The sequence below is a fragment of the Myotis myotis genome, unplaced genomic scaffold (assembly GCF_014108235.1).
Source record: "Myotis myotis isolate mMyoMyo1 unplaced genomic scaffold, mMyoMyo1.p scaffold_m19_p_8, whole genome shotgun sequence".
In the NCBI taxonomy this organism is placed as follows: domain Eukaryota; kingdom Metazoa; phylum Chordata; class Mammalia; order Chiroptera; family Vespertilionidae; genus Myotis; species Myotis myotis.
Window position 1 is genome coordinate 47819177 of NW_023416390.1, and position 14025 is coordinate 47833201.

The window sequence follows — 14025 nt, forward strand, 5'->3', positions numbered from 1 at the left end:
CTTATAATAAAGTAAGCTAGAGAAAAGAAGATGTTACTAAGATCAGCCCAGCCAGTGTGGTTCAGTGGTTGAACATTGACCCATGAACCAAGAGGTCACCAGTTCAATTCCTTGTCAGGGCACATGCCTGGGTTGCAGGCTCCGTCCCCAGTAGGGAGTTTGCAGGAGGCAGCCGATCAATGATTTTCTCTCATCATTGATATTACTATCTCTTTCTCCCTCATACTTCCTCTCTGAAATCAATAAAAAATTTTTGTAAAAAAGAAAATACGTTTACAATATTTATTGAAAAAATCTGCATATAAGTGGATTCATGTAGTTCAAACCCATATTGTTTAGGGTGTACTGTATTTTTTAAAATTTCTTGATTTTTAGAGAGAGGAAGAGAGAGAAACAGAAACATTGATTTGTTATTCCACTTATTTATGCATTCATTGCTTGCTTCTTGTATTTGCCCTAAATGGAGATTGAACCTGCAACTTTGGTGTATCGGCACAATGCTTTAATCAACTGAGCTACCTGGCCAGGGCAGGTCTGCTGTATTCTTAAATTATCAGTGCGTTTTCTTACAAATTCATTTCTGGAACTTATGAAATGCTGCTTTTTGGGTTATTGTTTTTATAAGATTTTTACTTTGTATTCTCTCAAATGAAAATAAAAGTCTGTCTTATCTGTTTAGCATATTTCTTGGTAGTATTGGATGAGTGAGTGAATAGTGAAAAATAGTGAATGAAAGAAAAATAAATTATGATTATTTTAAACTAAGAAACCCCTTTAATTACATTATGAGTACAAAATGCACTGATATCATATAAATTATATAAATTAGTGACACTTCCTATTCATTTTTTAAAAATATTTTTTCATTGATTTTTATAGAGAGAGAGGGAGGGAGAGGGGTAGAGAGGTAGAAACATCAGTGGGAGAGGAACAACATCGATTGGCTGCCTCCTGCATGTACCCCTTCTGGGGATTGAGCCAGCAAGGGGGCTTGTCCCTGCCTAGGAATCGAACTGGTGACCTCAACTGCTGAGCTATACTGCCTGGGTTTCCTATTCATTTTAATGACTAGTGAATTTCTGGAATAGGATTTTACATCTAACAAGATTAATTCGTACATTATCTGATTTTCTTTAGAGTTACTAGAAATTAGTGGGGTTAAATAGATTATAGCGGGGTAGAAAAATTAAATAGAGTAATGCATATATCATTTAACTATAGGCACGTTAGAAAATGACTTTTATCCAAAATAATTAGGTTAAAATTTTGTTTTACTGAAGTTAAAGTAAACGTTTTTGTTCTGTTTATACAGATCCATCCTTTTGCAATCTTTGCTATTATTCTCCCATTCAGCACCTTGAACTATGATCCACCTCAAAGGGATGAATTTTTTGGAACTTGTATTCAACACCTTAATTCTTACTTAAGTAGGTATATTATTTGGCACTAAATTGAATGAATAGGTGGGAGGATACTATTGCTGATGTTTCTCATTTAAAGGATAACCATAGTAGCTGTGAGTTCTATAAAAAAGTTTATATCCAATTTTGACACTTTATTATGAAATGTCAAACATATGGATAAAATTGAAAGAATGAACAGGGAATAACTATATACTCATAGGGTAGATTCATTAATCATTAACATTTTATCGTATTTGCTTTACTGTTTGTCTTTCTTGCACTTATTATTTTCTGAGCCATTTGAAAGTAATTTGTAGGCATTGTGACCCTTCATCTCTAATTACTCAGGCATACACCTTCCTAAAAATAATGAACATCTTCTGTATCTCCACAATTCTGTTATCATCTAAGAAAATTAATAGTCTCCTACATTCATGTGTAAATGACCTTTATTATTCCCAAAATACAAAATACTGTGGTTGTTTACCAGGATCCATTCAAGGTTCACTCATTGTGTGGCTGATCTCTTAGAGTCTAGAATATTCTCTGGGTTTTTGGTTTTGTTTTGGTTTTATATTTTGCTTGAGATTGATTTGGGAGAAAGGTTGTTGTTGTTTTTTCTAATATTCTCTTATCATAGCTTTCAAATGTACAGAAAAATTGAAAGAATATAACAAACATCTCTATACTGTATACCCACAATCTAGCTTTTGAATAATGATTAATTTATTACCACATTTGCTATATGTGTGTGTACATACTCATTTATGTCTGATAAATTATTTTTTGTTGTTGTTTTATATATATACTAGAGGCCCAGTGCACGGATTCATGCACTGGTGGGGTTCTTCGGCCAGGCCTGCACCCTCTCGCAATCCGGGATCCCTTGGGGGATGTCAGACTGCTGGTTTCAGCCTGATCCCCGCAGGCCAGGCCAAGGGACCCACACCGGTGCACAAATCCATGCACTGGGCCTCTACTATGCATATAAGATCTTTGGTTAATCTCTTCCCACCCTTCCCCTTCCCCCCTTCCCTCTGAGATTTATCAGTCCGTTCCATGTTTCCATGCCTGTGCATTGAGTGTCTGCCCCCTGGTGGTCAGTGTACGTCATAACTATCGGTTGAATGGTCGCTTAGGCTTTCATGTATATAGATTTTTATTGATTTCAGAGAGGAAGGGAGAGGGAGAGAGAGAAACATCAATGATGAGAGGGAATCATTGATTGGTTGCCTCCTGCACCCCTCCCCCCCCACTGGGGATCAAACCCACAACCTGGGCATATGCCCTTGACCGAACCTGGCCCCCCTCAGTCTGCAGGCCAACATTCTATCCATTGAGCCAAACTGGCTAGGGCCTATTTGTGGGTTATTTATTTTTTTTTATGTTTTTGATTTTTTTTTTTTTTTTTAGAGAGGAAGGGAGAGGGATAGAGAGATAGAAACATTGATGAGAGAGAAACATCATGGATCTGCTGCCTCCTGCATTTCCCCTACTGGGGATCAAGTTCAAAACCTGGGCATGTGCCCTGACCGGGAATCAAACCAGTGACCTCTTCGTTCATGGGTCGATGCTCAACCACTGAGTCAGCTCTAAATACTTGAGGTTATAAGGACATTCAGTATCACACTTAAAAAAAAAGTTAAGTACCACCTATACCATAATCAAATTTTCCCAAATCTCACCAAATTGTCTTTTATGACTTTTTTTAAAAGCAACCAATATTGAGTTGTTATGTCACTTTCTCCCTATCTTTTTTCCCCTTGGTATTATTATTTTTTTAAGAGATTGACCATTTATTGTTGAATGTTCAGATTATTGATTTATCTGATTGCTTTTTGTTAAAACCGTGCTCCTTCATCTGCAGTATTTCTAGTAATATAGAAATTAGGAATAGGTGCTTGATTAGATTCAGATTAAATATTTTTAGCAAACATGCCTTGTATGCGTTGCTGTGTACCTGATGTTTGTATCACATCTGGAGACACATAATATCTGATTCTTTCTATCAATTTTAATAGTTAAGCTGCTGTGAGACCAGTATACATTAATTTATCAGTATCATGCTCATAGACTTTACCACATTTTTGTGGGATTTATAGGTCATATAGTGTCTAACTATGTCTGACACTATTGTGTCTGCTAATAGACAAGTAAAATGGGACTGTGTTCTGTGTATGTTTATATATGAATAGCGCCTATAACATTTTTAGTAGCACAAGTATATGTAGAAATATGAGACTTGAAACTGAGACTTAGAATATGCTCTCCTGGTTGTTCAATCATGTTTCAGAAGGAAATAAAAATACATCTCTTCTCATATTCTCTAAGTAGAGGCTTAGATAATAGAATTTCTTTTTAAATTAAGGGTATAAGAGAAGAAAGGTTGAGAAGTACAGCTTTGATTTTTTAAAAGACTTTCTGAGAATGAAGAGTTTTGGAGACCTTTATAAGATAATTTAAAATAACTAATGGAGTAATAATTCTCTTTATTTTGAATAAATGTTAGTTTTGATAGATCGGTAAATGCCTCATTTATCTTGATCTTGCTTTATTAAAATAAACTCAGCAAAAAATAAAAAAAATTTCATTCTTTTTGTACTTTGTAAAAATACTGTTGTAGTAGGGCATTTTGGATGACTCCTTGCTTCTCATCAGTAATGTCTCTTGGATGAGGCAATTCAGCTAAATTACCTCAAGCCTTACACTCTGGGATATGTGCCATGCTGCTGGGTGACAGGTAAGGGAGGAGGTGCTAGGTGAGATCTGAGCTTTTTGCATGTTTGCACTCAGCCTAGAAATCTGAGATCCCTACAGAGTAGCATAGGGTAGCGGTCTAGGCTCCAGGCTGGACTCTCCAGGTTAAATCTCACCCTCCACTTGCTAGCTGTGTGGCTTTGAGCAAGCCATTTAACTTCTCTGTATTTCTGTACATTCATTTATAAAGTGGAAATAGTAACTGTTTCTGCTGTATACTGAAGTGAAATTTAAATGAGTTAATATTTGTAAAGTGCTTACAGTGATTCCTAACAATTCTGAGCACTATTGTATTATTACTAGAGGCCTGATGCACGAAATTCGTGCAGGAATAAGCCTTCCTTCCCCTGACTGTCGGCACTGGCTTCCCTCTGGCACCTGGGACCTGGGCTTCCCTCCAGCACCCGGGACCTGGGCTTCCCTTCGGCCGCCAGCAGGCACCTGGGACCTGGGCTTCCCTCATAGCCTGGGCTTCGTCCAGAAGGTCATCCGGAAGGACATCCGGTCTAATTGGAATATTACACTTTTATTATTATAGATCATCAGTATATAGAGATTGGGATCAATTAGTTTTCTGTACACTATTGACCTTTAGTTTTGAATTCTTTTTCTTTTCAAGGTAATTAAAAACTTTCAATGAAAGGATAATAATAATAAAGAAGCATATAGTATGAATTTATACAAATTGAGTCACCCATGGAATCAGTACACAGATCAAGAAACAATATTACTATAGTACCCTTCTTTCTTTTCCCCTTTTCTATTCTACCCCCACCCAAAGGCAACTACTTAACTACTGGCAGTATAGATTATTTTGGGCAAGGATGTGTTTGTATCATTTCTTAAAAACCTGGTTTTATCTGAATAAAGTGTGTGCTTATGTATATGTGAGGTGGCTATAATAATTTTTTAAAAATTTTAATTTTGTTCTAGGTCTATTGGACCCTCTCAGGATAGTGTTTCTTGGTTTCTTTTTGGCCACACTTGAATATTTTCCAGAAGATCTGCTAAAGACAATTTTTAACATCAAATTTTTAAGCAGATTGGATTCTCAACTTGAAAGTATGTATCTGCATTTTATTGTTATCATTTGTACATTATATCCAAGTTTCAGTTCTACCTATACCCAAGCACTTAAATGTTAATTTTTTGTTTGCTTATAGAAGTATTTCCTGCTTATTGTAGAAGATTTGGAAAACACAGAAAATATAAAACAGAAAGTAAAAGATTACTCAATCTTACCACCAAGTGAAACTACTACTTTTAATGTTTTGGAGTGTTTCTTTTTTTTTTTCTATCTCCTGCTCTTTTGTATATGTTTATATATGTACTAGAGGCCCGGTGTATGAATTCATGCACAGGTGGGGTCCCTCGGCCTGGCAAGCGATCGGGGTCACGGGGGGTTGGCCAGCCGCCTGATCTGGGCTGATGGGGCGGGTCTGCTGGAGGGAGGAACCGCAGGAGGTTTGGCAGGCCTGCGGGAGGGACCACGGGAGGTTGGCCAGCTGGGGGAGGGACCGCGGGAGGTTAGCTGGCTCCTGGAGGTTGGCTGTGGGAGCGCACTGACCACCAGGGGGTAGCTCCTGCATTGAGTGTCTGCCACCTGGTGGTCAGTGCGCGTCATAGCAAATAGTCAATTGGTCATTCGGTTGTTTGGTCGTTCGGTCACTTAGGCTTTTATATATATAGAAGATACATATTTTAAAACAAAATTTGAATTATTTATGTATTCACTTTTATATATTGCCTTTAGTCATTGAACTGTATTTTGAATGATTTTTCATGCCATGAAATATCTTTTGATATCATGATTTAAAAAAATAATTCTTTATTGTTGAAAGTATTACATATGTCCCCTTGTTTCCTCCATTGACACCCTCCAACTCACCCCTGCCTCAGGCCTTCAGCACCCTGTCTGTGTCCATGGTTATGCACATATGCATACAGCGTCTTTGGTTGATTACCTCCCCACCTTCCCTCTGAGATTCCCCACTCTGTTCCATGATTCCATGTCTCTGGATCCACTCCATTCATCAGTTTATTTTGTTACTTAGATTCCACACAGAGTGCGATCCTATGCTACTTGTCTTTCTGTGGCTGCTTATTTCACTTAGCATGAAATGTCATGATTTTTTTAGTGTCTAAATATTCTGCCATTATATAGATGTAATGAAGTTTGTTTATCTTAGAGGTTGTTATAAATAATGATTGTTATATATGAATCATTGTCCTCATTTTTGTTCCCTGTGGATAGAGTCCTAAATGCAGAATAATAGGCCAATGAAAATTCTTTGGTAGTATTTTTAAAAATATAGATTTAATATTAATAATTAGTAGAAATAACATAGGAGTTGGTTCTAATCATGCCACTGAATGTAATAAGTTAAAAACATAAAGCATGTGTGTGCAACTGAAATGATTTTATCAGAATAAAAGTGTCAACCAATAGTGAGGATAAATTAATGTGAAAAATGGATTGTCTTTGCTAGGTTCAAGCTATCAAAATCCATTAATATATTTTTTTTATTTCAGTTTTATATTCAACTCTAAATAGGAAGGTCCAATTTCGTCTTATGGAATTAAATAGAGCAGTCTGCTTGGAATGCCCTGAGTATCAGATTCCATGGTTTCATGACCGCTTCTGTCAGCAACTTTATAATAAAGGTTTGAGTTTTCTTTGGGTCAGAAAGTGAAGTTTAACTCTAAAGTATTAGATAGTACATTGTTATTATTTTTAGACCTAACCATGACACCAGAGTTTCCAACAGTGCCATGACCTGTTTAATGGGACCTTTTTGTAGGAGAGATTTGTGTTATAAGAATTTCTTAATATTTATGACACTAAAACGCTTTTGGTAGAGAGCAAAGAACTTGTGTTATACTGAATCTAGTGTCATTGCATATAATATTACATTGAAGCCCTTGTTGGAAATATAAATCTTTATGTTTCATTTTATAGAATTGGATGGTTTTCATTCAAAAACTGATTATTTTAAGTGAAGTAATTCTTTTTATTTTTATAAAGATATTGGCAGCCTGAATGGAGCACAGCAGCAGATTTATAAAATGTTAGCAGAGGTATTAGGAGGAACCAATTGTGTAAAAGCCTCCGTTCTTACACCTTATTACCACCCAATAGGTGAGTCTTTAATCATCTCATCAACTGGAATTTTAAAGAGAAGCTTTTTTGCATTTTTTTAAAGTTATCTTGAAAATTTCTCATATTGATGTTGTTTTTTTTTTCCCCTCTCCCTTCCACTCTCTAAAAATCAATGGGAAAAAATATCCTCAGGTGAGGATTAACAAAAAAAAAAACATTAAAAAAAATATCATTGCCTAAATCCGTCATTCATTGGAGCGGGGGCAAAGTAGTGATATTCTACATCTATCATTCCTTCTGAATTTATTGGCTGGAATTTGTTTAAAAACTTTCAAGGTCAACTATTTATGCCTATGTATACTTCATATAGGAAAGACAGGGTACGGCTTGAATCTTTACTAGTTTTCAGATGAGCTGGCTTAGCTCCTCCAAATGTGACCAACAGAATTAAGGGGATTAAAAAAAAACTTCTTTAATGTGATTTGCCCTAGTCTAGTGCTTAAATATAGCCCATGCTAAATACTAGTTATAGTTTAATAATACTTGCTGGTTGATTTGTATTGATTGATTTTGGACCAGATCTTATAAAATCAGTCGGATAATTCATACTGTTGATTCTTGTACTTGCTTATAGATTTTGAGTGTATCTTGGATAAAAGAAAAAAACCTCTTCCTTATGGAAGCCATAATATAACTTCGGGAAAACTGCCAGAAATGCACTGGGAATCAAATACCCAAATAGTTGGATCGAGACTGCCACCAGGAGCTGAAAGGTAACTTATTTTTTAGTTTCAGATTTTGTCATCTAAATGTTATATTTGGCATAATCTAATGAATTTATTTATCAAGGATTTATGGAGTAGCAGAATCTGCTTCTCATCCATCTCATGCATTCTGCCTCTATACCTTTGCTTTTACTGTGCTTTCTGCTTTAATGTCCATCCTTCATTGTCCAAAGCCTAGCATAACGTGCTAATCTCCTAGTTGACTTCAGCAGAAGCAAATAGTATCTTCTTTGGAGCCTCCATACCTTTCTGCTTTTCTGATAGCCCTCCGCCATTTCTTACTAAAGCTATGTCATTTGATCTTTGCATCTCACAGTGCCTTCCTTACATATGGAAGGTTCATAAGAAATATATATTGGGGCCCTAACTGGTTTGGCTCAGTGGATGGAGCATCGGCCTGCGGACTCAGGGGTCCCAGGTTCGATTCCGGTCAAGGACATGTACCTTGGTTGCGGGCACATACCCAGTAGGGAATGTGCAGGAGGCAGCTGATTGATGTGATGTTTCTCTCTCATCGATGTTTCTAACTCTCTATCCCTCTCCCTTCCTCTCTGTAAAGAATCAATAAAATATATTTAAAAAAAGAAAAAAGAAATATATATTGGATAGAGAAACAAATGGGTGAAAGCATGGAGATATTTAGTATAATTGCTATAATTCTAAGAAATAGGCTTAGTTGTCATTAATAATTTAGACAGACAATAACTTGGTATACTCATTTATATTCATTTGATTTTTTGTTAGTTTATAAAATACAACCTTTTCCTGAAAGGCTTATAATTATTCATTTTGATTTTAGAGCAAATATTTATTTTTATCTTATATAGAATTGCTTTGGAATTTTTGGATTTAAGAGCTTTTTGTAGAAACATTCCTCATTTAAAAGGAAAATCTGCTATGAAAAAACGACATTTGGAGATTTTGGGCTATCGTGTAATTCAGGTATGAGATACTCATGTAAATCACCTTCTTAAAATACCTACAGTATGTGAATTATATCTTAATGAAAAAATGCTTCATTTAGACAGTTATTTAGACAGAAAAATGTACATGTGTTTCCTTTTAATGTTGAAGTTCTAGAATTACATCTTTTTAATATTTAAAAAAGTTGTATTAAAATATCTGAAACAAAATATCCTCCATTTTTTTGAATAATCTTTAATCATAAAAACATAATATGCTAATTAGACCAGATGACCTTTCCGACGACTGTCCAGATGAAGCTGCAGCAGAGGCAGCTGCCGCGGTGGCGGGGCCGAGCCCCTTGCATGAATTTTGTGCATCGGGCCCCTCGTAGTAAATAAAAATCATTACTTGTACCTAGAAGACCTATTGACTTGTCTTCATTTATCTTATCAAACGGATAGAATTGTAAGAGAAAAAGGCTCGAGTATGAATGTTGGAAAGGTGCCTAGAAAAAACTGTCCATTGTTGGTATTATAGGAACAGAAGGATGAAAAGACCTGTGAGGCAGAAAAAGGTCTTCTGGGCTGCCAGGAAGAAGGACCCACTTGGCTTCCAAAGCGGGTTTAAAGGCTATACTTATGTAAACTAACTTCATAGGTTTCTACAGCTGTGCTCAGCAGTGCTTAGAAGTCTTCCCTGATGTCTTTTGTTGTTGCCTTAAAATCCACTCAATCTGCATTACTTATTTTTTCACAGATCCCTCATTTAGAATGGAACTCTATGGCACTGTCAACAAAGAATGCTCGAATGGACTACCTAAGAGAACGTATATTTGGAGATGGCAAATCATGATAGTAGTTTTTATTTAAAATTAGTTACCAGAGTGTGTTACATATGAACTTATTTTAATTAAGTGGTCTGACTCAGTTAAATAATAGTATAGAATTGACTGGTTTTAAGGTCAATTGAATCAATATTAAAATAAACAGACATTTTACAATAGAATATCCTCTCCACTGTCTGTTGGGAAATTGTTTAACATCCTATCTAATAAAGAGAAACATGGTAATTGGCGTACGACCGCTACCCTTCCCATTGGCTAATCAGGGCAATATGCAAATTAACTGCCAGCCAAGATGGCAGCCAGCAGCCAGGCAACTTGAAACTAACATGAGGCTTGCTTGCTTCAGTGACAGAGGACTCCAACGTTCCCTGCCTGCCGCTGCAGGCCTCTGAGCTGCAACTCTAAGCAACTATGTAACAAATATAGAAGCTAAACAAAAACGGGCTTCAGCCAGCAGGATCGCAACATTGTAAGCAAAGGCTAGAAACCTACTTTCAGCAGCGGAGGCCTAAGAGCTGGAGCCAAGCCTCAAAGCTAAAGCTGGCCCAGAATAAAAAAAAAAAGAAAAGAAAAGGAGCGGTTGGGAGCTTCAGTCACCCCCAGCCTGAAAACAGCCATCATCCCCTCACCCAGGCTGGCCAGGCACCCCAGTGGGGACCCCCACCCTGATCCAGGACACCCTTCAGGGCAAACCAGCCGGCACCCACCCGTGCACCAGGCCTCTACCCTATATAGTAAAAGGGTAATATGCCTCCCAGCACCGGGATCAGCGGAGCCGAGAGGCCTCCCGGCACCGGGATCAGCGTGACAGGGGGCAGCGCCCAAACCCCCTGATCAGCCCTGCTCTGTGCCTGATAGGGGGGAGCTCCCCAACCCCCTAATCGCCCTGCAGCTCTGTGTGTGACAGGGTGCAGCGCCCCAACCCCCTGATTGGCCCTGCTCTGTGTGTGACAGGGTGCGGTGCCCCAACCCCCCCCCCCCATGGGCCCTGCTCTGTGTGTGACGGGGTAGAGCCATAACCTCCCCATCGGCCCTGCCCTGAGTGTGACAGTGGCGGCGCCCTAACCCCCTGATCGGCCCTGCTCTGTGGGTGATAGAGGGCGGCGCCCCAACCCCCTGATGGGCCCTGCTCTGTGCGTGACAGGTTATGGAGCCCCAACCCCCTGATTGGCCCTGCTCTGTGCGTGACAGGGGGTGGTGCTGCAACCTCCCCATCGACCCTGCCTTGAGTGTGACAGGGGACGGTGCCCCAACCCCCCAATCGGCCCTACCCTGAGCGTGACTGAGGGTGGCATCGCAACCTCCCAATCCGCCCTGCTCTGTGCATGACAGGGGGCGGCGCCCCAATTCCCCAATCGGCCCTGCTCTGAGCCAGACCAGGGGCTGCACCTAGGGATTGGGCCTGCCCTCTGCCACTCGGGAGCAGGCCTAAGCCAGCAGGTCGTTATCTCCTGAGGGGTCCCAGACTGTGAGAGGGCACAGGCCAGGCTGAGGGACCCCCCTCCCCCCCAAGTGCACAAATTTTTGTGCACCGGGCCTCTAGTTCTTAATATAAAAGACATGTAGCTTTTAAGAAACTTAAATAGTTTACAATTCATCTTTGAGTACATGCTATTGTCAGGAACTATTTTTGATATTGAGAATACAGCAGTGAGTACACTGTATCTTCAGGAGTGGAGTCAAAGAAAGTAAATGAATAAAATATGCCTTAGCCCTAGCTGGTTTGGCTCAGTGGATAGAACGTCGGCCTGTGGACTGAAGAGTCCCGGGTTTGATTCTGGTCAAGGTCACATGTCCGGGTTATGGGCTCGATTCCCAGTAGGGGGCGTGCAGGAGGCAGCTGATCAATGATTCTAATCATTGATGCTTTTATCTCTCTCCCTTTTCCCTTCCTTTCTGGGAAAAAAAATGTATGTGTGTTTGTATATATATATATATACATATATATTGAAAAATAGAGAATATGCTAATTAACCAGGATGCCATAACCGGTTGACCCGACAGCAGGTTGTGCACACAGCATCGGGGGTGGGGCGGCAGGGGCCTTCGGGCGCCTGCGCTGGGGGAGGGCCTGATCAGCAGCAGCCACAGCTGCTTCAAGGGCCAGAGAGGGAGGCAGGTCTGGACCGAAGGGTGGGCGGCGCCGTGTGATTTTGAATCATGCACTGGGCTCCTAGTGTATATATGTGTGTATATATATGCACACACACATATATATGTATATATACACACACACACGTACACACATATATATACACACATACACACACCTTAGATGATATTAAGTGATATGGAGAAGAATTCATAGGAACATTATGGGTGGGTGTGATTTTCAGTAGGGTGAACTGGGAAAGATGAGGTTATCATTTGAGTAAAGACTTAAGGAGGTGAGGCTGACTCAGCATAGAGTACTTTAGGCAAAGAGATGAGTAGGTGCAAAGATCCTGAGGTAGGAATATGCCTGCTATGTTTGAAAATAACAAGGAATCGACTCTGGCTAGAGCAGAACAAATGGGTTGGAAGTATAAGAGGAAAGGTAGATAACAGTGTCAAATATATATGATCTCATGGCTACTCTGAGTGAGATGAGAGGCCGTTGGAGAGTTTCTAGCAAAGAAATGAAGTACTCATATTCTAACTGGATCACTTTGACTACTCTGTTGATATGAGAAAAGACTGTGGTGGGGCAAGTGTATAAGCAGGGAAACCCATTAGAAGATCATTGCAGTAATCCAGACAAGAGATGGATGGAGGCTTGGAGGTAATGAGAAGTGGGCAGATTTTTTTAATGTATTTGAAGGCAGAGGCAACAGAATTTACTCAAAGATTGGGTACAAAGTATGAAAAAAAGGAGTTAAGGACAACTCTGTTTTTGTCCTGAGCAACTGAAAAGATGTCAATGCCATTGATTGATATGGGGAAGTCCAGGGGAAGCAGAAGGTGGGAAGTGGTGGTGGTGGGGGTGAGGATCACGAGTTTGTTTTTAGACATGTTGAGTTTGTGATGCCATTTAAATATCTAAGTGGAGATATCAAATAGGCACTTGAATAAATGAGTTTGGAGGTCAGGGGAGAGGTGCCGGTTTCAGATTTAAATTTGGAAGTTTCAAGCACTAGAAGAAATCACTAAAAGTGATTAGAGGAAAGTGTGACTGAAGGAAAGGTCTGAGGACTGAGCTCCAGGTGCTTGGACATGAAGGGGTGAAGAGGAAGATGGTCAAGAAGAAGCAAAGGAGACTGGACAGGATTGGCCAGTGGGGTAGGAGGAAGCCAAGTAGGTAAGATGGAAACTGGGAAATATCCATTAAATTTAGTAATGTGAAAATCACTGGTGCCCTGGCCTGTGTGGCTCAGTTGGGTGTCATCCATGCACCAAAGGTTGCCCCTTCAATTCCTGGTCAGGTTATATGTCCTGGTTGTGGGCTCAATCCCTGGAGGCAGCCAATTGATGTTTTATTCTCACATTGCTGTTTCTCTCTCTCCCTGTCCCTTCCTCTCTCTAAAAATAAAAAAAATATATTTTTTAAAAAATCACTGGTAACTGTGAAAAGAGTAGTTTTGGTGAAGTGATGAGTTTGAAAGTCTGACTGGTTTTAAGAGAAAGTGGGAGGAGACAAGACTTTCTTATAAATGGAAGCAAAGAAATGGGGAGATAGCAGAGGGGGAAGTGAACCAATCTTGACTTGGTCTGATCCAACAGATGCTGAGGAAGGAATACTGATTTCCTCTCTGTCTTGCAACACATTTATTCAATTAAATAGTTACTAAGGGCCTACTATGTGATATAATCCCTAGCCCTTCTCCCAAGAGTGGTATATTTGTGCTCAGTGGAAAGCCATATTGTAAGGACCCTTAGGCCGCCTGGTGGTGGTGGGAGGGAGGTGGGTAATTGACCATCTGAAATTTGTTATCTTCTGAGTCCATGACCCTCTAAATTAATTCTGTCTCAAAATAAAGTTGGTGGCTAGAGTGCCTTGAATCTTAAAATATGTGCCCTGCATGTAATTTGCTCCACTGATATTTAGTTTAGATTTAAAAATATCCAATTATTTTGCATGACGAGCTCCAGTTCTTAATATTACAAAATGTGAACTTCACAGAACCTCTTGTGCAAAACAGAATCAGAACAGTAAGCAAATGAAAGATTTTTCTCCTTATTTAGTTTCTTAATTCTGAATTTCCTCATGATATTCATTTGTATTAGCTGATACTCTTAATGCTGAGTGTTTAT

At 39.3% G+C, this 14025-nt stretch overlaps 1 protein-coding gene across 4 annotated transcripts in view; it reads left to right on the forward strand.

The window, feature by feature from the left end:
* Positions 1-9956, forward strand: part of FASTKD1 (FAST kinase domains 1) — a 28965-nt gene extending 19009 nt beyond the window's left edge. For 3 of the 4 annotated variants that reach the window (XM_036320226.1, XM_036320225.1, XM_036320227.1), the window contains 7 exons: positions 1313-1427; positions 5094-5222; positions 6693-6824; positions 7186-7299; positions 7895-8033; positions 8873-8987; positions 9708-9956. In XM_036320226.1, the coding sequence (XP_036176119.1) occupies positions 1313-1427; positions 5094-5222; positions 6693-6824; positions 7186-7299; positions 7895-8033; positions 8873-8987; positions 9708-9803 (840 nt within the window). In that variant the 3' untranslated portion in view covers positions 9804-9956. Of the gene's footprint in view, positions 1-1312; positions 1428-5093; positions 5223-5323; positions 5666-6692; positions 6825-7185; positions 7300-7894; positions 8034-8872; positions 8988-9707 lie in introns of those variants that run through there. The other variant, XM_036320228.1, reaches the window with a different exon arrangement.
* Positions 9957-14025: the final 4069 nt, after the last annotated feature.